General features: G+C 39.7%; 1 protein-coding gene and 1 long non-coding RNA gene across 3 annotated transcripts in view; one reads left to right on the plus strand and one right to left on the minus strand.

Moving 5' to 3' along the window:
* Window positions 1-6,945, minus strand: LOC110345793 (uncharacterized). The gene is made up of 3 exons (XR_002389402.2): window positions 6,822-6,945; window positions 326-477; window positions 1-133 (listed from the first exon to the last, which is right to left on the minus strand). It is a non-coding gene; the product is annotated as an uncharacterized LOC110345793 (long non-coding RNA).
* The window catches only part of Xpa (XPA, DNA damage recognition and repair factor), a 25,130-nt gene continuing 8,017 nt past the window's right edge, over window positions 6,755-23,867 (plus strand). Inside the window, exons 1-5 of one of the 2 annotated variants that reach the window (XR_015440010.1) lie at window positions 6,755-7,054; window positions 11,174-11,284; window positions 16,503-16,608; window positions 18,667-18,832; window positions 20,890-21,007. Coding sequence is in view for 1 of the 2 variants with exons in the window: in XM_004864966.4 (XP_004865023.1) it covers window positions 6,868-7,054; window positions 11,174-11,284; window positions 16,503-16,608; window positions 18,667-18,832; window positions 20,890-21,007 (688 nt within the window). In the remaining variant the exon portion in view is untranslated. The remainder of the gene's footprint in view (window positions 7,055-11,173; window positions 11,285-16,502; window positions 16,609-18,666; window positions 18,833-20,889; window positions 21,008-23,867) is intronic. The other variant, XM_004864966.4, reaches the window with a different exon arrangement.

A 23,867-nucleotide genomic window follows, 5' to 3' on the forward strand; every position in this document is an offset into this window, starting at 1 on the left:
TATGATTTGATTTATCCAAAAGGTCCAGGGTAGTCAAGTCTAGGGACAGAAAGCAGCAGGCCAGTGGCTGTTGAGGGCTGAGAAGTCTTGAGGGGAAGTGAGGGAGTGGCTGCCTGTGGGTACGAGGCTGCACCTACAGCAATGAGAAAGTTTTAAAGTCCATTAAGGTAATGGCTGTACAACTCTCTGCATATGCTGAAAAAAATTGAATTATACACTTTGAATGGGTAAGTTGTATAGTGTGTGAATTATATCTCAGCAAAGCTGAGAGACACCAACTTTCAGGAGGAATTGTGTGAGTTCTCAGGGTTGTATTTTCACTGACCGGTGGTGGCTGTCATGCCAAACAGCACTGGATTGATAGGTGTCCACTCTGGGCCATCTCTCCTCTGATGCCTGGATTCAACTGGATTCTGTCTCAGGAAGCCAAAGTGCATCTTGTGTCATTTGGATGAAATTGTGAGCACCAGGATAATTCTAAAGAAGATGAAAGATTAGATAATGGGAGTGTTTGGATGACAGAATGAACGGGAAGGGATAGGTCTCAGAAGAGGCAATAATTTATTTCTCCTGAAACATCAGGAAAAGGCCTCAAAGAATAAGGGACAGTAAGGTGATCATAAGTGTTACCAGAAGGAGTCCAGATCAGACTGTAGGGGAATCATGACACTTATTGCTTTATCCCTGGTTCTCAGTCCAGGACTTGGATCAGAGCAGGTGCATAGTAAAGTTTGCTGAATGAATAGCTATACAAATGTAAGACTGAGTGAAGATGTAAACAAAAGAATGCTAAGGAGAGAAAATAATATGGGCAAAGCACAAAAGCAATGGGCACAGAACAGGTTTAGAAAATATAATTTTTGTTTAGTTTGCCTGAAGTATTAAATTTTTGATGAAGATTTATAGAAGGTAAGACATCCCCCCACAAAGGGCTGCTGGAATCAGGTGGTGGGAGCTTAGAATTATCTATGACTGGGAGTCAAAAAATGAAGCATGAGCAGAGGGAAGCCATGGTAAAAGCTGTACTTCAGAAAAATGAACTGTAAGCCCATGTTAGAGGATAGTTTGGAAGTGGCTAGCCTAGAACCTGGGAGACCAGGTTAGAGGGCATTCAAGGAAGAGTTGGGGGGGGGGGGACAGAACTAGGCCAGTAGCAATGGGTCCAGAGAATGGATAGAGGCAGAGACACTGAGCCACTTTCCAGGCATTATGAAAACTGCAAAAACAAGTGCGTCTGGTGATGAATATTTAATCTACTCAATAAGACTATAACTGTTAAAGAGAGCACTTGCCAATAGAATATAAGTGGTTTGTGGTTGGAAGCTGCAACCACACGTGTTATAAAGGTAATTGAAAGGGAAACCCCATTTGGGGTAATAAGAGAACAGGAAACCACAAGCCTATAACCCCATTATGTGGATTGGAGTTCATCCACAGCATAGGGAACCCTGGACCATGTTTATACTCCCTTGGTCCAAGATGGGCAATGATCACCTCAGGACCAGGCCTCAAGTAGAGGTAGATCTGTCTCTGGTCAGCCATGTGAGGTATCAGCAAAGGCCTGTCTACTGACCCCCACCTTGCATTATCAGGTAGAACACTAGTTGAAGAACCAATAGGAAGATTTATTCTTATTTAGAGATTTATAATTTAGTGGTTAAGAATATGGATGCTGGGGCTAGGCTGTTCCTGCTCTGCAATCACTGGCTTATGATCTTGACAAGTTACTTAACATCTCACCTCTGTGTTTTAGTTGTCTCATCTATAAACCGGGACTAGTGAATGCAATCACTGAGCAGTTATGAAGATTACATTAACTAATATATTTTAAATGCTTCAAAAATGCTTTTTATGTATACACTAAACACCATATAAGTGCTTATTGTTATTATTATCATTATTATTGCAATCAATAATGGTCAAAGCCAGAACATATGAAATGGACTGTTCTACAGTAGAGTGTTTCCCAGAGATACCATGGATTCAGCCTTGGACCTTAAGTTTTTGGTGCCACAGAGACAAGCAACTAGGCTTTGCCATTATTCATTCAATTTTTTAATTCCACAAACACTGAGCAGACACTGTGTGTTAGATTCTATGCTAGACCATGGAAAGAATTGGGTGTTCAGGCCATCCCAGGTCTCAAGGATATGCTAATCTAGTAAGGATGGCAGACAGCTGTGGCCTCTGGTGTGCTAAGTCACAGCATCAGCACATGGGTGGTGCAGAGATGGCCAGCGGAAGGGGTCACAGCAGGCTTCCTGAAGGAGGCGCTGAGACGCAGGGCTCTCTGGGCCACACTCGATCTCTGGGAAATGCAGAGTGCGAAGGACCTGCCTTTCCTTCTCTGTGAGGGACAAAGCATGTGGCTGAGAGTGGATAGTCAATTTCCTTGGCTCTGTCCTTAGTTGAATCATTTGGACTCTCCCTGTCTTTACTGCTTTTGGAAAGACAGTCTCGGTGGGTTTTCAAAATGTTTCCTCAATCTCTGTGCACATACATTTTGTTGGGAAAGCTCCACTATAATGTTTTTGGCTCAATCTCTTTATCTTTTGATGCAGGGAGGTTGAGAAGGAGTTTGCCTGGCCAGTCACTGGCAAAAGTGATCATGTTTCCTGGATTACTAAAATCTATGGGGCCTAAGTCAACAGCAGTGGGCTTATTTTTGTTGCTGCACCCTTGTCCCAGAAAGATTCCTCCCATCTTGGTGTATTCCTTCCCACAGATGTTTCCTTGTTGTGAATGACTGGCAGTCATGTTCAGAGTGATCGCATTAAGAGACAGAGCCCCAGTGAATCAGGAGGAAAATAAAAAATAAAAAAGAAAGCCACACACACGTACCATTTACTAGATAATAAAGACAAATTGCATCCACATCCTGTCACCTCAGGCATGATAACATCACTTAAGAGGAGGCCCTTCAGTCAGGAAGCCCTGCCAAATTTCTCATTCCCCTTCCTGGATTCCATTCTTACCTGCCTGCTCTCTTTTAGGCTTTGGTCAGGGCTTTCAATTCTTTCTATCCCTTTCTTAAGTACCCTTCTTTTAGTCAGAATCAGTTAGTCTGGGAGATGGGAGGTACAAAGCAGGAAGATAGATTTGTCACAGATTTTCCCCTGCTGGGAATGGGGAGAGGCAAGATCTCATCTACTGGTTTATTTTCCTTGCCTGTTTTCCTTTTGTGCCCCTGCCAGAATGACTCATTGCTGCTTTGCTCTGGGCAAGCCCCACAACCTCCGTCGCCCGTGGGACCTACTGATCAGGGCATGCACTCTTCCTTTCTCTAAAGAGGGAGTATCTTTTTAGCCTGGTTGAGGCATCAGTTAACAATTCAGATCCAATTACTCGAAACTCACTAACAAAAGTCCTTATGCCAAAGCAGAGGGAGTTAGCCACAAAAGAAGATCAACAGGTTGCCATGAGTTACAAAACCCTGGAGCCTGTGCAGCCCCTGAGCTGTGCTCTGCATCCTCCCATATTTAGGCCGGAATGCATTGTTGGGGAGAAGGTTCTGAGGACTGATTACTCTCAAAAGGTCACCTTGGGGGAAGACTGTTACCTTGTCTCCCAGAAATATTCCACAGTGTCAGGGACTTAGGGACAGGTAGAGTCTATAGAGGTTGCCTAAGGTGCTGGCACTCAAGGTTTGTGGTAAATCTGAATTATGGGGTGGGGCTGGGGTAATGAGGCCTTACAAAATCCTGATGCTCAGATCCCCCTCTGGCTATGACATCAGAACCTATAGGTATGGGGCTTGAGCACCACTGTTTTTTTCCCATGTGCTTCCAAAGCTTAGGCAATTTTAAGAACTTCTGATCTGGACCTTTACAATTCAAAGTGTGGTCTGTGGAGCTGCGACACCATCAGGGAGCTTTCTAGAAATGCACATACTCTGGTCCCACCACAGACCTACTGAATCATAATCTGCATCTTAACAAGATCACTGTGTGACTTCCGTGAGCATGAAAATTTGAGGGGCTGTTACTTTTCTTAAAAGAATGGACAATCTTGGCAACAGTGGGGCCACGTTCTCTCTCTGCAGCTACCAGCTGGAGTTGTGTATAACTGTTGGCCCCTTTAAGAGGAACCTTCACACTCCAGTTTGCCTTAGTTTCACACTTGGTCAGATTCATTAACTTCCATTACCTACCTGGGTCCAGCTGGAATTTGAAGTTTCTATTATTGTAAAATACTCATAAAATAAAATTTACCATCAGCGACATGCAGTGCATTCACAATGTTGTGCAGCAACAATCTAGTTCTAGAACATTTTTATCAGCTCAAAAGGAAACCCCATATCTAATAGGCAGTCCCACACCCACACTTCTCCCTTCAACCCCTGGCAATCAGTAACCTGCTTTTTGTCACGATGGATTTGCTTATTCTGAATATTTCATATAAAAGGAATCATACAATATGTGGCCTTTTGTGAGTGGCTTCTTTCACTTAGTACAATGTTTTCAAAATTCATCCATGTTGTAGCATGTACCATTACCTCATTCTTTTTCATAGCTGAATAATGTCCTATTGAATGGATATACTATCTTTTTACCCATTCATTAGTTAAAAGCCATTTGGGTAGTTTCCAAGTTTTGGTCACTGTGAATAGTTCTGCTGTGAAGATCTGGGTGGAAGTTTTTGTTTGAACACCTGTTTTTAATTCCTTTGGGTATATACCTAGGAGTGAAACTGCTGACTCAGATGGTGATTGTATGTGTAACTTTTTTTTTTTTGGTACTGGGGATGGAACTCGGGACCTTGCACTTGTAAGGCAGGCGCCGGAACCACTAAGCTAAATCTCCAGCCCCATGTATGTGTTACTTTTTAAGGAACAGTCAAATTGTTTTCCACAGCGGCTATATTTTACATTCCTACCACCAACGTAAAAGGGCTCTAACTTCTCCACCTCCTCAGCAACACTTGGTGTTTTCTATTTTTTCATTTTTGGTTCTAGCCATACTAGTGGATAGAAGATGTTATCTTACTATGCTTTTGATTTGGATTTCCCTAATGGCTCATGATGAATATCTGATCTTCATATGGTTGTTGGCCACTTGTATATCTTCTTTGGAAAAATGTGTATTTATGTCATTTGCTTATTTTTTAATAGGACTGTCCTTTCATTGAGTTGGAATAGTTATTTATATATTCTGGATATTAGACCCTTATCAGATATTTTTTGGTTTTTTTGAGGCAGGGTCTCCCTTTGTGGTTCAGGCTGGCCTCAAACTCACAGAGATTCTCCTGCCTACCCCCCCCCCCCCACACCCAGTGCTGGGATTATAGGCATGCACTACCACGCCCTGCCCTTATATTTTTTTGGTACCAGAGATCGGACTCGGGACCTTATGCTTGCAAGGCTTTATCAGATATTTAATTTGAAAATACTTCCCCTCATTTTGTGGGTTAACTTTTTTGGTAGTGTTCTTTGGTGCACAGACGTTTATGTCCAATTTAATTAGTTTTAATTAATTTTGTGATACTGGGGATTGAATCCAGGGCCTTCATACTGAGCTACATTTCCAATCCTTTTTTTTTTTTTTTAATTTTGAAACAGGATCTTGCTAAGCCAATAAATTGCCCAAACTAGGCTCAAATTTGTGATCCTCCTGCTTCAGCCTCCCACAGTGCTGGGATTGGAGACCTTTGCCACCAGACCTGGCTCCAATATATTTTTTCTTTTGTTGCTTGTGCTTTTGCTGTCAAGACATGAGACTTTTTCCCTCTGGACGCTATCAGTGAACAAAAAGAGATCTGAGGGGAGAAGGAGTAGAGATGGCTTGAGATTGTTAGCTCAAGTTCAGCCAGAACATCTTAATATATATTTGCTTTTCACAAGGTTCTGCCGCTTTATACATATATATGTAAAATTGTAAATAATGTATAGGCCAATAGATTAGATCGTATTCTCGAGCCAATCATTGAATATTAATGAGAAACCTTAGTGTGTTTGGTTGGTCTTTCTGAAAGCTAGTCCTAGATAGTGCATGAGGTGATTAAAAAGTAGTACTGTATGTTCTGGATTTCAATTTTACATAAGGAAAAAGCAAACATGTTTGCAAAAGCATGCAGTGTTTCTTTTGTTCTTCTACTTGCCACCCTTTTTCGAAGTCAGGTTATTTGGTCCCAGTCCAGCTCTATTGTCTATCTGGCAGCAGCTCATCCACACGTCAGGAAAATTCCCTGGAAAAGATAGCTAACCTCTTGCATGCTAGCTTTAGTACCAGGTACTGTGTTTACCGATAATCTGAACCCAGGTCTTCTCATTTCAAATCTAAGGCTCTGTTCCCTAAGGCATGTGTCCAACATAAAGTTACCTGTTGATCTCTGTAATTGGTACCACTACTATTCACTGCTATCATTGTTTGAAGCTTTCTAAGCGCCAGACATGGTATTGGGAAATTTAATTTTCCTGGAAGTGGCCCCATAATCATTTTATCACCGAAGAAACTGAATTCTGGTTAAACAACTTGCCGAAGATCACACAGATTGCATCAGCTAGGACTTAATCTTTTAGATCTGAACTACTAAGTGAAACTTTTATTTAAAAGATGACCAGGGGCCGGGGATTTAGCTCAGTGGTTCCGCCGCCTGCCTCGCAAGTACAAGGTTCCGAGTTCGACCCCCGGTACAGAAGGAAAAAAAAAAAAAAAAGATGACCAGACCTTAAAACAACACCTAACCACACACTCTGCGCCCACGTTACAAGTGAACAGCCAGGTAGGACCCGTTTCGGCGCAGGCCGACTCCGGACTCCGCCCCACTTCCGGCCCGCCCCCTCAACTGCGACAGCTCCCTGAAGCCGCGGACTGTGCCCGCACCTCGGACAGCGGTGGGCTCAGTCTAGCGCGGAGGGATAGGCTGGAGATGGCGGCAGCCGAGGCGGCATCACCGGAGCCCGCGACGGCATCACCGGAGCCCGCGGCTTCAGAGCAGTCAGTGGAGATGCCTGCGTCGGTGCGCGCGAGCATTGAGAGGAAGCGGCAGCGGGCGCTAATGCTGCGCCAGGCCCGGCTAGCGGCCCGGCCCTACCCGGCGACGGCGGCTACTGGAGGTTTGGGCTCTGGCGGCGTGTCCCCTCCCCCCACTTCCTGGTCGCGGAGGGCTCGCGCTGCCGCTGGCGCCAGGTCCTCGGTGCGCGCACATCCTGTCCAGCCCGGGAGAAACCCGTCCCACGGGCCTGATGGAGCGTCCGGTCCGGCCGCAGGGTAGTTCCGCATTGGAACCCAGGCCCCTGATTCCCGGGTTCCGCCTGGGTAGCAGCTGCCCCCGCAGGGGATGCCAGCCAGTGCCTATCAGCGCCTCGTTTTTCCAGACCTTCCCTTTTTGTCCTCAGCCTGCTGTGCTTCTACCAGCCCCAAGGGTGGTTCTCGTGCAAATCTTTTAGAGACCCATGACTCAGTTAAATAATAAGCTTCCACACTCCCTGGTTCATCCACCCACCGAAATAAGCCTGAGTGGCCCTCTTCCGTGGGCGAAGGAGACAGCTAAGAGACGTGAGCCACTGCCCTCTTGTGGCTAAAGGAGTAACTTCTAATGCCCCAAACTTTCCAGTTGGAGTCTCACAGCCTTCCTGGAAAATAAAAAAGGCAGAGTTTGGTTTCTTTGTTTTACTGATATGGTAGCTGAGACCCGAAAAGGAAAAGGATTTACCCTGGTTCTGGTGCACAAGTTCCTCACGACCTCAGGGTATCTGACAGTGGGTTCGAGTTCTTTCCTTGCCCACAGGTACCTCTGCTATAATAGATGTGTTTATTACCTTTAGGAAGAAAGAATTATTTTTGTAAGAGCTAGATTTCATCAGCCCCCTTTCTTAAGGCAACCCTTAGCTCCTGTCATTTAAAAAAAATCTGTCAATCATATGTCTGTTGGCATTACTCTTGGAAGTAATTCATTCCAATTTTGCCTGCAAATTTATACGACTGTTCCCTCTTCTCCATTCTTATTTTTGCCTCATATCTTGTTTCCTTTGATTGTTGCATTAGCTTCCTAGTTTTTTCTTTGAATGTCAGTATGCCTAACACATAAATCTTTTCTTTTCCTATTTGAAACCCTTCCAAAGTTTTTCATTGTCCCCATGATAAACTCTAAGCTCTTTGACGTCACCTGATTCCTCTGTATTTCTTCAGACTTCTTTTTTCCCCCTCATTAGTAACCCAGTTCCTCACCTTTCCAACAAGTGTATTGTTCTGTCCCTCTGTGCCTTGTGGAACCCTCAGCTTGTGTGATTTCTTCACGATAGTTGAGGCTTCTTGATGCAGATACCTTGGTCTTGTGTCTTGTTCTCTATCTCAAGCCCCTAACACAAGCATGTTACTGATTGGTGCTCAAGTCCTTCTTGGCTGGATGAAAGGTGGGAATGCCTCTGCCCTTCAGTCTCATCTCCGATACATCCTCTCCTCCAACAGAGTGGTCCTTGCAGTGACCCACTCTTAAACAACTGCCTGTTTATTTTGCAGCAGTATACAATTTAAAACTTCCTTTTATAGTTGCCATTGGATTTGCTCTGTTGATACTGACTGGAAACTTTTATCCTTAACTGTGTATGGGCAGAGAATCTGCTTGCAACTAAATCAAGGTTAAAGAAGTTTGCTAAGACATTTGAAAAGCCTGTGTAGTGCTTTGTAGTGTGTGATGTGATTTTCATTGATCATAATACAGAAATACATAAAAAGAATCAAAGCGTCTGGCTTCTTTTGCTCAACGTAATATCTGAGAGATTCATCCATTTTGTTGCATGTGTCAGTAGTTTATTAATATGTTGTATAATATAATTTTGTATTACACCACAATTTTTCCATTTTGTTTTTGGATCATTTCCAGTTTGGAACTATAATGAATAAATCCTCGGAGAGCCTTCTTGTATGTATATTTTAGTGGACATACAAGCATATGAGCAATGATCAGAAAATGCAGTGAATGTTTTAAGTTAAAACATTAGTACAGTTAAAGACACATTGTTGTTAATCCCTCTCAAAATAGTCCCCCTTGCTTTGAACACACTTACCCTTCTTGGCAATATGTCTTTTACTATAGTAAGTTTAAAAACTATTCATCACATTTTTTATCATTTCTTATATATACTTATGTCTGTTGAGTATGTATTAAAGATGGAACTGCTGGGCTATAGAGCAGTTCATGTTCACCTTTTGTAGATACTGCCAAACAGTGACTTTATCAGTTTACAGTCTCACCAGCAGCATAGGACAGTCTCGATTGCTTCACATCCATACTATTTGGTATTATTAGTCTTTTTCATTTCATCTCATTCATTTACTTTTTTTTTTTTGGTACCGGGGATCGAACTCAGGTCCTTGCGCTTGCGCAGTAGGCGGCAAAACCACTGAGCTAAATCCCCGGCCCTCATTTATTTACTTTTAAACATTGTGGTGGAAGCGTAGTGATATTTCATTGTGGTTTTAATTTGTGTTTTTCCAGGGATTGATGATGAGCAGCTTTTCATATGCATTCACATATCCTTGTGTCTGAGGTGCCTATTTTTTTTTCTAAGTTGAGTTATTTGTATTGGGTCTCATATTCTAGATATGAGTCCTTGGTCAGACATTTTGCAAAAGTCTTAGTTTGCTTCCTGTCATTATCGTAATGGTATCTTGATGAATAGAAGTCCTTAATTTTTATCAAGTCCAGTTTAGCGTATTTTCTCTTATGGTTAGTACTTTTACAAGTACCACATGCTAACCGATTGCAGCACTGGAGCACCTGGTTAGTACTTTTTTTGTTCTGTTTAAGAAGCTTTTGGGCTACCTCAAATTCATGAAGTTACTTTCCTGTGTTTTCATCTAGAGCAATGATGGCGAATCTTTTAGAGCTTTCAATGATGTAAACAGTCTGCTGTGGCACATGTACCATAGGTTAGCCACCACTGGTCCAGGGGCTTTATTGTTTCACCTTTCAAATTCAAGACTGTGATCTGTTTTAAAGTTTTTTTATGTGTGGGTCTTATATGAGGTCGATTCAAAGTTCATTTATTGAAAAGACCATCTTTTTCTGACTGTATTGCAGTAGCACCTTCATTGTAAATCCCAGTACCACTTATCTTTTTCCCACTGAATTACCTTGGAGCCTTTCATAAATTAAGTGGCAAATACATGTAGGTCTATTTCAGGACTCTCTTTTGTTCCACTGGTCTATTTATCTTTGTGTCAATAACTCAGCATTTTAAGGTTTAAAGTAAGTCTGGTTATATAAATACTCCAGTTTTCTTTTTCAAGATTATCTTGGCTACTCTTAAGTTCTATTCACATATAAATGTTAGAATCAGATTATCAGCATCCCCTCTCCCGCACACATGCCCTACTTTTGGGGATTTGATTGGGATCACTTTGACTCTTTAGATAAATTTGGGGAAGAATTGACATTTTTACAATACATTGAGTGTCAAAATCCATATATGGTATATTTATCCATTTATTTAGGTTATCTTTGATTTCTTTTAGTATTCTGAGGTTTTCAGTATAGAGATTTATACATCTCTTCTGAGGTCATTGTTAGCTCTTCTGATTGTAGATTCCTGTGGATATTTTATGTACATAATCACATTATCTCCAAATGAATACCATTTTACTTCTTTTTTCCAGCTTTTGCGCTTTTTTGGTTTTCTTGCCATTTTGTACTAGTAGGGACCTTCCATAAAATGTTGGATAGAAGTGGTGATACTGATATCTTTGTTATCTTACTTACCTTTTCATCACTGAGGTATAATACCCAGCACTCACTATTTAAAGGAGGAAAGGCTTATTTTGGCTCACAGTTTGTAGAGGTTTCAGTCCATAGTCTGCTGGCTCCAATGCAGAACGGCATGGCAGAGAGGCATGGCATACGAAAAGTACCTTCATGGCATAGTGGCAGGAAACAGAGTGAGAGATCAAGGGAGGAAGGAGATGTACCTTTCCAGGCCATGCCTCTACTGACTCACCTCCTCCAACATCACATTTAGCTATAAACTCATCAGTGGACTAATCCTCTGATGAGTATCACACTCCCCTAGTCCAGTCACCTCCCCAAAGCCCCTTTGGGGGGACATCTAGATAAAAAACATAACATTTGTATTATTTGATAAGTAGCAAATTTGAAGAAAGTACGTGTTTATGCATAAGAGAACATATGGATTTACCTAGTTCAGTTGATGACCACTTCTATTTACTTTTTCTAGGGATGACAAATGTAAAAGGAGCCCCCAAAATAATTGATACAGGAGGGGGCTTTATTTTGGAAGAGGAAGAAGAAGAAGAACATAAAATTGGAAACATTGTTCATCAACCAGGTAAAGTGTGAGTTTTTCAGAAATGGGTGTCTAGATTGGTGTCTAAATTTATAATGGAGGTGGTACTACAATACAATCAGGAAAAGATGGTCTTTTCAATAACATGCATAATTCTTTGCAAATTGATGTTAACACCACAGTTACTCTAACCAGTGAGCAAATTAAAATAAGACTGATAATGTTTGGTGGTTTTGTTAGTAAATTAAAGGAAAAAGTCAAAGGAAACACTTTTACATATGGAAATAATTATTTAACTTTTGATGTTTATGTTCTCTGTTGTTTTATAATCGGTAGGGATAGCCAGTATATTGAGGGATAGAATAAATACTCAGAATTATCTGATAAACTCAGGCAAACTTGTGGTCCCAGCTACTCCAGAGACTGAGGCAGGAGGTCAAGAACAGCTTGGGTAATATGGTGAGACCCCATCTTCCAAACAAAAAGAAACAAAAAAATTATCTTGGTCAGATGAAATGAGGGGCCAGAATCCCAAGAGATAAAATTGAAGACATTCAGGGCTGGGGATTTAGATCAGTGGTGCAATGTCTGCCTCTCGAGTGCAAGGTCCAGGGTTTGATCCCTGGTACCAAAAAAAAAAAAAAAAAATTTAAGACACTCTTTGATTTATGTTTGGAGAAAAAAATATTTACAAAAGATAGACGTAGGATAAAAAGATATAAATCTATTATGTAAGGTTAATGCTTTGGTAAGTCAATTATATATGGGTTATGATTGAAAGATACAGTGAATATTTAAATTAAAACATTACAGTAAAAGACACATTGCCATTAATCTCCCTCAAAATACTCTCCTCAGTTCAGATACACATCTCGTCATTCTTGCTAGTTTCTGAAGCAGCTGTAGAAGTCCTCTTTAATGACTACCTTTAGTTGCACTGTTGTAGCTGCTTTGTTGTCCTTAATTGATTCAAAACATCTACCTTTAATCGTCATTTTGACTTTGTGGAAGAGCTAGAGTTTCACAGTGCCAGATCCTGTGAATAAGGTGCACGAGGGCACACCATAATGTTTTTTTACAAGCCTGCCTTTCCATTGGGTGGGACTAGGAAGCAGCATTCACTGTATTTTTTGGTTTTTTTATCACACCATGTAGACACTCATGAAAGAGGATTTCTAGAACTGCTTTAGAAGGTGGCAAGAATGATGGGATAAATGTGTGTGAAATGGGCCAGTATTTTGAGATGGAGATTAATGGGATTGAGTCTTTTACTATAACATTTTTAGAAATTTAAATATTCACTGTATATTTTTATCACAGCTCACATACGTGTAGCCTCAGGGTGAGGATATTTTCACACTTTGAGAGAGATAAAAAAGGTTTATTTGATCCTAAGTTTGACAGCAAAGAGTGAACATAATGGCTTAACAAACCTTGTCCATTCTTTAGCCACAACAGCAGAAGTATGTATTCACCAAGGTAGCAGATAGCCCTGTCCTCTTCTTTGTGTGTGTCTAAAGTATTGTTTTCAGAAGTTGACGCTTGAAGGATTAAAATATTTGAGCTAATTTTAAGTGTCATAGTTTCAGAGGGATAGAGGCAAGTATATAGAGTTTGGTAAGTGATCATAGGTAAGTAAGGTGATCAAAATGGGATGTTGACTTTGACATGTAAGGACCAATTGTCAAAACTGGTTAGGTTTATCTTGGAAACTACTTCCAGCTGCTTGCAAATGCTAGATGTATTTCCCTGGGGTAGAAATACTACACTTACTCTGACTTTCTTTGGAAGAAAGAATTGAAATGATGGGTGACAGAAAGGTTTCAGCTCATTGTAATAAAGGTGTACCTGGCATAGATTTAGTACTTGTCACTTACAGAGTGTTGGTATATACATCACGTAAGCTCACGGTGATTCTGAAATAAGGAAACTTCCCAACTTTGTGGACTGCTGCTGCCTAATAGTAAAACATTAGAGGGATTCAGAAATTGAAAGACTACGAGTACCACTCAACTGTGATATTGTGAAGAAGCAGCTCTGCATTAGGAGGGAATGTATTCAATGAAAGGCCTTTAAATCCCTATGATTTTGTGGATATTGAAGACTCAAGGTGACTGTTTTTGTAGATTACTAAATCTACCATGAGCTATGAAGTCTATGTTTGCATTTAGTAGGTCATTAAGCAAATATTTATTGAGAACTTACTATGGTGCCTTGACTACGATATGTGCGTAGCTGCCTCATCACTGCTACTCACGTAGTGATGTTGAGCTACGGCTTGCCCATAGAACACTGGTAGTGAATTAGTGCAAATTAGACAAAGTGTCCCCTTTGAGTAACAATTAGAAAAGTTCCACTTCCTTGGGGACAACATAGGCTGGCCCAGGACCCATTTTGGCTCCCCTTTCCTCTGTGGCCAGATGCCTTTGCAAAGGGGCTACATGTGCACCTTTATGTGGCTGAGTGACAGGGTAAAGAAAAGAGGAGTGAAAGACGGGCGTGTATCACACACCTTGATCCCAGCTCTCAGGAGGCTGATGCAGGAGGATCATCATGAGTTGGAGGCCAGCCTGAACTACATACTAGTGAGACCCTGTCTCAAGAAAGAAACAGACAACAAAAGAGGAACAATTAATACTTTCTACTACTTTTTCATTGTTAATTTTGAAAGCTAGTCTGTTTCTCTAGCATAACAGAAAAATAAGAATTGTTTATTTAGGTCAATTAAGTTTTGCTTCTTGTAAAGTAAAGCCTAGCAAATACTTTTAGGGAAGAACAATATTTCATCAGAATTACCAGGAAGGTTTTGTTAAAATGGGTTGCTAGGCTCCACCCTGAGAATGCTTTTGAGTTAGTGGGTCTAAGGTGGGGCCAAGAACTTATTTCTGGCTGGGCATGGTGGCACATGCCTGTAGTCCCAGCCAGCTCTCAGGAGGCTGAGGCAGAAGGATCACTGGGAATTTGAGGCCAGCCTGGGCTACATAGTGAGACTTTGTCTCAAAAAAAAACAACCAAAAAACTTGTTTCTGAGCAGTTCCAAGTTGAAGCTGCTGCTGCTGACCCAGGGCCACAGCCTCAGTTGAAATGCGCTCCACATAGGGACAGTGACTACATGGAGAGAACATGTGTAACAGTGATATCAGTCGCTGTTCAAGTTATCTCTTTTGTTTTAATGTATGGTAAAATATATATAACACAGTTTTACCATTTTAACTGTTTTAAAGTCTGCAGTTCTGTGGTATTAAGTTCATTCACTTTGCTGAGCACAGTCACCATGATCCATCTCCAGAACTTTTTCTTCTTCCAAAACTGTAACTCTGTACCTATTAAATACTAACTCCTCAGACAGTTAACAATTTCATGTATTTCCTGTGAGGCTTTTTTTTTTTGGTACCAAGGATCAAACCCGGAACCTTTGGGCCTGGTTAGTACTTGGATGGGAGGCTATTTTGATATGTGAATGAGAATGTAATATTTTCTTTTATAAAACTGCTGTTGAAGCCAGGTCTGGTGCAAGCCCATAATCCCAGCACTCTAGGAGTCCGAGACAGGAAAATGACAGGTTTGAGGCTACCCTGGGCAGTTTAGGAAGACCCTGTGTCAAAAAGGGCAGGACTGGGGATGTTGCTCATTGCAAAGGCCCTGGGTTCAGTCCAGACAGAGTACCACCAATAAAGAAAAGAAATTGTTGAAGCTGGGTACAGTGGTGCACGCCTGTGATCCCAGGTACTGGGTAGGCGGAGGCAGGAGGACTGCAAGTTCGAGGCCAATCTGAGTAACTCTGTGAGGCCCTATCTAAAAAAAAAATAAAAGGAGCAGTGGGATATTGACAATCATTCTTGTCTTAGAGGTAAGTAAAGGAAGGTAGTTATAGGAATATGTAGAAGAGGCAACAAGGGTCAACTTTCTTCCCACTGGAAATCATGGCAGTTCTCAGGATGGGGCCTCACTGTAGCAATCATCGTAAAGCAGTGGTGGCAAACCTTTTACAGCTTTCAGTCATAACAGTCTGCTCCAGCACATATGTGATAGCTTCACCACCACTGTCCTAAAGACTTACGTTTAGGTGTGCCAGAACTAATTCGTAAAGGATTAAGATCCTAGCAAGGCATTTCAAGACTATTAAAAAAGTCTCGCTTTTCCCTTGTGTAGAGATGTTTCTGTGCTGGGTGTTGAGGGTACGTGGCCAAATAGGCTGTCTCCCCTCGAGGAGTTTATAATCCAGTAGTTGAGACTACATAAAGAGGGAATTTTTGGGCCGGGGATTTAGCTCAGTGGTTTCGCCGCCTGCTGCGCAAGTGCAAGGACCCGAGTTTGATCCCTGGTACCAAAAAAAAGAGGGAATTTTTACTCTGTGAGCATGGGGTGGAATGGAGGGAAAAATAATTTTCCCATTTAGAAGTGAGTTCTGTATTGACTCTTTTCTGTTGGCTTGTTCTTTGTTGTTCTTGTTATTTGTTGTTACCCTGTCTCTGCTGTCATAAGCAAATTCCTTCCCTCTCTCCCACTTCAGGACTAACCTTCAGTACTTCCTGAAGTACTAACTTCAGGACTGACCTGAAGTACTTCCAATATTGTAGTAAGCAAAATGATGGCCCCTAAAGATATCCACAGTCCAGTCACCCTGGAGACTATGAATATTCTTAATTAGAGCAAAAGAGACTCTGCAAGTACAATTAAAGACCTTGAGAGGGGAGATTATTCTGGATAATCCAGAGGCCTGATGTAATCAGAGGGCTCCTGGAGGGCACATGGTTATGGAAGGAGTGAGCAACGTGATGTGAGAAGTGCTGTTGCTGGCTTCGAAGCGGGAGGAAGGAGGTCCAGGCCAAGAAATGTGGGTGGCCTCTAGGAGCTGGAAATGTGCTGAGTCTCCAGAAAGGGCCAGCCCTGTACACATCTTGATTTTGACCCACTGAGCCCGTCAGACTGCTAAAATGAGATGTTATTTTAAACCATTCAAGTCATGATCATTTCCACAGCAGCGGTGTGACACTAACACTAGTACTGTGCGCGTGGTTGGAGTTCAGAAATACTTGATGCATTGATAGTTTTTTTTTTCCCTCATGTTACTTTAGTTTTTTCTCTTAAAGATTAGTTTTAGACAGGAGGTTATTTAACCAACATTTTATTTTGTCTCTTAACTAAAGATATTTGTGTCTGGCATAAAATACACAATGATAAGCTAGTAAAATAGAGAAAAATACATTGTTCTAGTCACAGAAAAGAAAACTTAAGGAATTTATCTTTCTCTTTTTAGGACCAGTTATGGAATTTGATTATACAATATGTGAAGAATGTGGAAAAGAATTTATGGATTCCTATCTTATGAATCACTTTGATTTGGCAACTTGTGATAACTGCAGGTACTTATTTTTACGTGCTCACTTTGGCAGCACATATACTTATTTATTTTCAGAAGTGTTCTTAATTACTAAAATTTAATGTTTATGTATAAGTTTAAGGCAAAACAGTGATTGCACATGTTTGCATTTGATATTTTCTTATGATTTTTATTTTGCATGTTTCCTAAAATTTCTATGGTTTCTATTTTGTCAAAGAAATACAGGAAGCCTATGCTTATCAAAGTTTATGATATGCCCCACACAAAACAAAGTGTATCCCTGGTTCTGCCATAGAAATATCCTTTTCTGTTGCCCAGGGTTTTTTCCCCCATCTCACAGTAGCAGGTTCCTAACTCTTGTCTTCCCTAGCCCCAAGGGTCCCCTTGTTACTTCTTACTTATCCAACGTATAGACACCTTGGTCAGAAAATGGGGTCTTTAGTGAAGGGAGGGGAGCTCAGAACACTTCTTTCACCTTTTGTTCCTCACATAAAGAGAATAGGTGGGGGAAAATCACACTCTTCTGTTTATTCTTTTTCTTGTCTTAACCTTTTATCCCCTTTTTATATCACCCCAGAATTCTCCTTCTCATTCCATGTGGTTCTCCTATTTCTGCTGTTTATTCAGCTAAGTCTATTGTTAGTATATTTCACATACTGTTTTTGTTTAAACATAATTAGGAACACAGGCATCCATTCTGTTTCCTTTCAACATCTTTGAAGATTAGGATGTTAATACAGAGTAGTCTACTTGTCTCTCCCTTCATTTATACTTTTCAGTCATGTAGCTTTCTTAAGGTTAATCCCAACCTTAGGTAGGTTTTGTGATAGAATCCTCTGAAAGAACCTTTGATTTCTTTCCTCCCAGCTTATGTTAGTGACCTCTTTAGTGTTTAGTGTTCATAAAGCCTGGCTTCGTTCATTGGCTGCAACTCTACTGTTCTGTGTGTAATTCCAAGCCCATTAAACTTTGTGTTCAAGCCATAGCCTGAATCCATCCACTTCTCACCTCTCTCCCACTACTGCATTAGTCTAAGTCACCATTTCTGGGCCCACTGCAGTATTCTCTGTCCATCCTCTCCACTTTTCACCCTAGAGTCTCCATACAACAATTTGATTAAGACTTTTTAAGTGGTTTCTGATTCCTTTTAGAATAGGATTGTCTTCACCACTGCCCACAAAGCCCCTGTGTGTCTGTCCCTTCCACCCCTCACCATCATTTGAGTGTCTTGTTACACCAGCGCTTTGTAAGCTCCAGGTGCAAAGTAGGCTCCTGCCCTCAAGCCTTTGCAGAGGTTCCATCTGCCAGGAAGGTTTTCTTTGCCGTTGAGACTTCTTCAGGCCTCTGCTCAGATGACTATACTCAGTGCCCTCTGATTACCCTCGTATCTGAAAATTTCTCTTCCTTCACAGAGTTCTATATTCTTAAAGCAATTTGACCTGTCATAATATTTGTTTATTGACTGTCTTCTTCTAATTAGAATGAAAGCCTCATGAAAATGAGGCTTTATTTATTCCTCATTAAAAACAGGGCTGTATTCTCAGTGCCTTGAACAGATGACATACAGATGGAGAGTAAATGGATGGAAAGAATTGTGTAATTGACTCTGTCTCCATTTTAACTTAGCTGTTGGGAACACTCAGATGCAGTTGGAAATTTAGCTATGTTGAGATTGGCATTTGCATGGTTTATATTTCTTATTTCTTGCCCATCTTGCCCTTCTGCTTTTACATTTTCTCATTGATTCATTGCTCTCATTTATATTTTCTCTACTCCCACTGAGTAAATCCCTGGCTTTTCGACTCTTATAAATCATTTCAAATTTCTTCTGAAATACGACTTTTAAAGAAATTCTTAGAGTGTTAATGCCACGGGTCTGTTGCTAACTTAACTTCTTAGAATAAGTGAAAGATAAAGTACTTTTCTTTAGAATTTTTATGCTACTAATTTGAACCTGAGAGTTGAGCTAGGAAAAAGCGTTTTGTATCTCTTTGAGAGTTTTATCCCCTTTGGTTGTTGGACTGTTTGAAAGCTTAGTTTGTTTAAAATAACTGATATAATGGACTTAATCTCTTTTCAGAGATCCTGATGAGAAACATAAGCTTATTACCAAAACAGAAGCAAAGCAAGAATACCTTCTAAAAGACTGTGATCTAGAAAAAAGAGAACCAGCTCTTAAATTTATTGTGAAGAAGAATCCTCATCATTCACAGTGGGGTGATATGAAACTCTACTTAAAACTACAGGTCTCTAATAAGTTGTATTCATGAATTTTGGACTTTGGCTTAGGTGAATTTTAAATGATAAATTAGTTATAATTAGTTCCATATTTGCTTACAGAGAGGGAAAAGGATTCTTTTCTTTTTGAACATGCTGATGTTTGTGCATATGGAATGACATTTCATAACACAATATTTTCTCATTTTGCTTTTTTGCTGTGGCATTTTGAGACAAATACGTTGCTGGTGAGTGGTATTAGGAGTACAACTCTGGGGGAAATATTACTTTTTTTTTTTGTTACTGGGGATCAAACCCAGGACCTTGCACTTGTGAAGCAGGCGGTGGAACCACTGAGCTAAATCCCTGGTGAGGAGTACAACTCTGAAACTAAAAAATTTTAGAATAGGAGTCAGATGTTATTCCCCTTTCTCTCTATCTCCTCCCAACCAACCAACCAACAAAAAGTTGGACCCCAGAAAAATAAAAAACTAAAGAAATCTTTAAAAATACTTAAATTTCAGAAACTTCAAAAATGCCTAAAATCTGTCTGTTTTGGGAAATATTGTCAAGCATCTGTGTAACTCCAGTGTATCTCAGAGCAGAGCTTCACAGCTGTTCTTGCTGTGAATGAGTTACAGGTGTGCCAAGATAATTATCCACTTAGTGACTGGGGCTACTGGTGCCCAGAGCCACCGTCAGTCTTCTGTGTCCACTCCAGAGTGGTTTGAATATTGCAGTTTTCATTCTTGCACCATTACATCCAAATATTGGGAGCTATTGCTTTAGAACACAGTTTGAATTGGAATATGCTAGAAAATCTCCCATCTTTTAATAAAATTAAGAAGCCACATTGTGAAACATAATACTGTATGAACTGAATTTCATTAAATATAAAACTGCCAGTTAGGTTTACCTTTTGCCAGGCATGGTGACACATACCTGTTATGCCAGGTACTTGAAAGACTTAGGGATGAGGATCGGACTTTTGAGGCTAGCCTGGGAAACATAGCAAGCCTGTGTCTCAAAATAAAAAATTAAAAAGGCTGGGCATGTAGCTCAGTGTTCCCTAGGTTCATTCCTCAGGACTAAAGGAAAAATAAAAAGATTTCACCATTTATTTCCTGTACCATTAAAAATGAGAAAAATGCTGTGAATTAAACCAGCCCAGGTTTTGTTATCGCTTGGTGTTTTTTACACTTATTAAAACAGTACCATTAGATTTCATTAATAGTTTTGTGGTATACTGTATCATGTTCATACATACATAAGGAAAATGCAAGTGTAAAAAGAGTAAGTTATTCTTAAACTTTTTACATTTACTCCAATTCTTCTAAACTATGTTTTGACTTACCATTGTTTAAGTACCCTTAAACACATTAGTAATGCAACATTTCCAGGGATGCTACATTGTGAAAAGTGTGATGTTTTAGAATTTGTGAAATACAGATATATCACTTTATTATGTTAAGGAACTTGAGTTTGGCTACACCGATTGATATTTTGGTTTCCTTAACATGAGAAGTATTCTTATTGTGTAACTTTTCTTAGAGTAAAGGTATATAATCCAAAGTTTTGAAACTAGAATAAAGACTTTTTAGGTCACTTAGGTACTAAAGTTTGGCTTTTTAAAAAAAATTCATATTCTATAAATCAGAAGTTAGTCAATGGATAGAAACAGTTGTTGATCCACGAGGAGATGAAAAATAGTAACTGGTGGTTTTCTTGGTTGGAGATTTTTGGAGGTGGCCTCACATTTAGGTCTGATGTGGCTAATCTGTCAACACACTTCTTTGGTGAGCTGAGAATTCATCAAGCCCACTGATCCTGTTTCCTTCTGTGGATCCTTCTATATTCTGACAGTGGTATGGTCAGAGGACAGCTTGTCTATAAATACTGTATACTGGTATTCACCATACATTACTGAGGGTTGCTAGGTTGAGATAGACGTGTTAATATTTTAAATCTTTTAAATTTCAAATTAGTTAAAATTTATACTTGAATTAAATCATTCTTCTTTGGATTTGATAATTACAGTATTTTTCAATTCTGAATCATCAAAACTTAAATGTGGACTGTGTTGTAGATTATGAAGCGGTCTCTTGAAGTTTGGGGAAGTCAGGAAGCACTAGAAGAAGCAAAGGAAGTGAGACAAGAAAACCGAGAAAAAATGAAACAAAAGAAGTTTAATAAAAAAGTAAAAGGTAAGTGGCTACATTTTATGTTGTGAAGGATCACATTTTACCATTTAGCAAAAGCCTTCGCTAATGGATTCTTTCTTGTTAAAGATATAATATCACCAGTTAGTTGAAAGGTGTTTGTTTTTTTTTTCGTAGGTTGAAAATAAAATGACTTAAATTTGCCCTCAGTAGGTTGGGGTTTGAGGCTCTCAGTCCAAACCTCACAACAGTGCATTTCTAAAGAGCATATAAGCCAGGTGTTGTGGTAGACTCCTGTAATCCCAGCACTCAGGAGGCCGAGGCAGGAGAATCACTGCAAGTTCAAGAGTAGACTGGGCAACATGGAGAGTTCAAGACCAACGTGAACTGCATGGTGAAACTGTCTCAAAAAAACAAAAAAGAGGATGTAAACCATATCTTAAAGTATCATATTTACATATAGGAACAGGGTTAGGTCAAAGTCAATAGTGGTGTCTCTGGTCAAGGATTTACTATCAGTTAGATCTTAAGTAGGATCAGTAGTGTTTTGTTTTTTTTTTAAACAGATACCTGCAAAACTCTCTAGTTGCTTAAAATGAAAACCAGACAACAATAACAAGAACAAAAACACTGCACCCTAAGTCTTATCTAATTTAGCAGCTTGAGAGAACTTTCTGATATTAGCTAGTCTGATCACTTTTATTTTATATGTGACTAAAACACCCATTAATGTGGGGTGGCTTGTTACATGAATAGGGAGTGGAACCAGGCTTTCTTGACTGAAAGTCTTCATTTGCACAGTCATTCTTCTATGCATCTGTCTCTGCATGCAATTCTCCATTCCCTTGTTTATCTCTGCATTCATTTGACCATCTGCCCTTCCATCCAGTCATGATTATTTGTTTGGGCCAGGCGCTGTGCTAACATAAATGCTGGGGTCACCATTTGTCAAGAGAGAAACTCAAATCATACTGGATGGGTACTGTGGTAATGATGAACTGCAGGAGCACACAGGACTCTTCCTCCTCTAAAACAGAAGCCCTAAGATGAGTCTTTAAGAAGCAAATATAAATCTTTTTTTTTTTTTTTTTTTTAATTTTTTATTCAGACAGAGTCTTGCTAGGTAGTTTAGCCTGGCCTTGAACTCACTGTGGAGCCCAGGCTGTCCTCAAACTCTCAGTGATCCTCCTGCCTCAGCTCCTGAGTACTGGGATCATAGGTGTGCGTCACCATGCTCGGCTACATAAATGTTCTTTATGCAGTAATTATGTGGAGTCCCAGTGTGTCATAGAGTATCTCTATAGACAGCGCATATTTTGTGTATATATAATATATGTATTAAACAGATCCATTTGGAATGAATGTTTAGGCATAATTTTGCTTATGCTTTTAGAATTTATGAGAGGTTTTGGAGGGTGAATGGGATTAACTCAGATGTCTTAAAAACAAAAAGTAAAATCAAAAATTGAATGTAAGCCTTATTGTGAGGGGTTTTTTCTCGCCATTTTTATCATGAGTAATTTAAGAAGAATGTAGAAAAGCCAGAAAACTACAAAGAACTCTTAGCTCATGATTCTACGTAGACACAATCATTAGTAACACTTTTATGTTCTTCCAGTTGTCTCCCATTTTGATTTTTTTAATTTTTGGTTTATTTGAGATAGGATCTCATTTAGTAGCTCAGGGTGGCCTTGAACTCATGATTCTCCTGCCTCAGCCTCCTGAGTGTTGGGATTCAGGCACGTACCACCTTGCCTAGCTAAAAATGTTTTTTTCCTCTTTACAAAATCTTTATAAGACATGAGACAGAGAAAGCTTTGATATCCCACTGAAACTGATATCAGTGGGTGCCATTAAAAATATTACTTACAAAACAAATCAGCACACTTGATCAGGAAGCAAGCAAAGAAGATACATGAAATTATATATGAAGAAGATATATGAAATTATATAGTCACTTTTCAGTTATACTTGTTACTGCCATATTTTGAAATCCTATCATTTTTATAAAAAATTCATTGTTGGCATTTGATGAAGTTTATCAAGACAGATAATCTTATGCAAAACATCTTTATATTCATCATTATACAAATCGTACTTATCAATTCCTAAATCAGAAAGTAAGTATACTTTTAAGGCTTTGTCCAGAGGTTTCCTATAGCCAAACTATGCCATAAAAGAGCATTTCACTTAAAAATACTCCCCAAATTAGCCACTGCTGTGTCACAGTATTCATAGAAATCCACCAGTGTCCAAATGCAAGGATTTGGAAAGGTTTCTTTAAAATAGGCCTTTTCTTTAATCTTTGTAGGGCTCTACAACCAGCCTTTCTTCTCTTCCAACAGCAAGGATTGCTGCTGATAAGGGATAAAGAAAGTACTAAAAAGGCATAGGAAGTGTTGTGAAAGAGGAGAGCGTTGAGGTTAGGCCAGGGTTTCTGTTAACCCAGCTATTTGAAGCCATCTCAGCTCTTCCGTCTCCACTGCCTCAAACTGCTCTTCAGATGGCATTTTGATGTAGATAATAACATGTATAAAAGCATAAGTATTCATTAGAAACATGTCTCTACAAAGTAATGAAATCTTTGTTTAAAAGGAGGGCTAATTTTTTCTTCTACTAATTCTGTGAAATAGTCAAGATGTCATCTAATGGTAACTAAATTCTTATAATTTGTCTAACAGATTAAAAGATTATGAAATCCATCCTATCATGCTTTTTTCTGTAGAGATTCAGTATATATTAAATATCAGTGTGAACATTACTTTTTAAAGATTTACACAGTTATGGGAATTTTTAAAGAAATAAAAATTGAACATAACTGGCTTTCCCCCCTCATTTTATATATATATCTATACGTATATATATCTATACATATATACACACACACACACACATACACATATAT

Source organism: Heterocephalus glaber, unplaced genomic scaffold (genome assembly GCF_053883595.1).
Source record: "Heterocephalus glaber isolate CG9 unplaced genomic scaffold, H.glaber_assembly_v1.0 deba00001481, whole genome shotgun sequence".
NCBI classification, from domain to species: Eukaryota; Metazoa; Chordata; class Mammalia; order Rodentia; family Bathyergidae; genus Heterocephalus; species Heterocephalus glaber.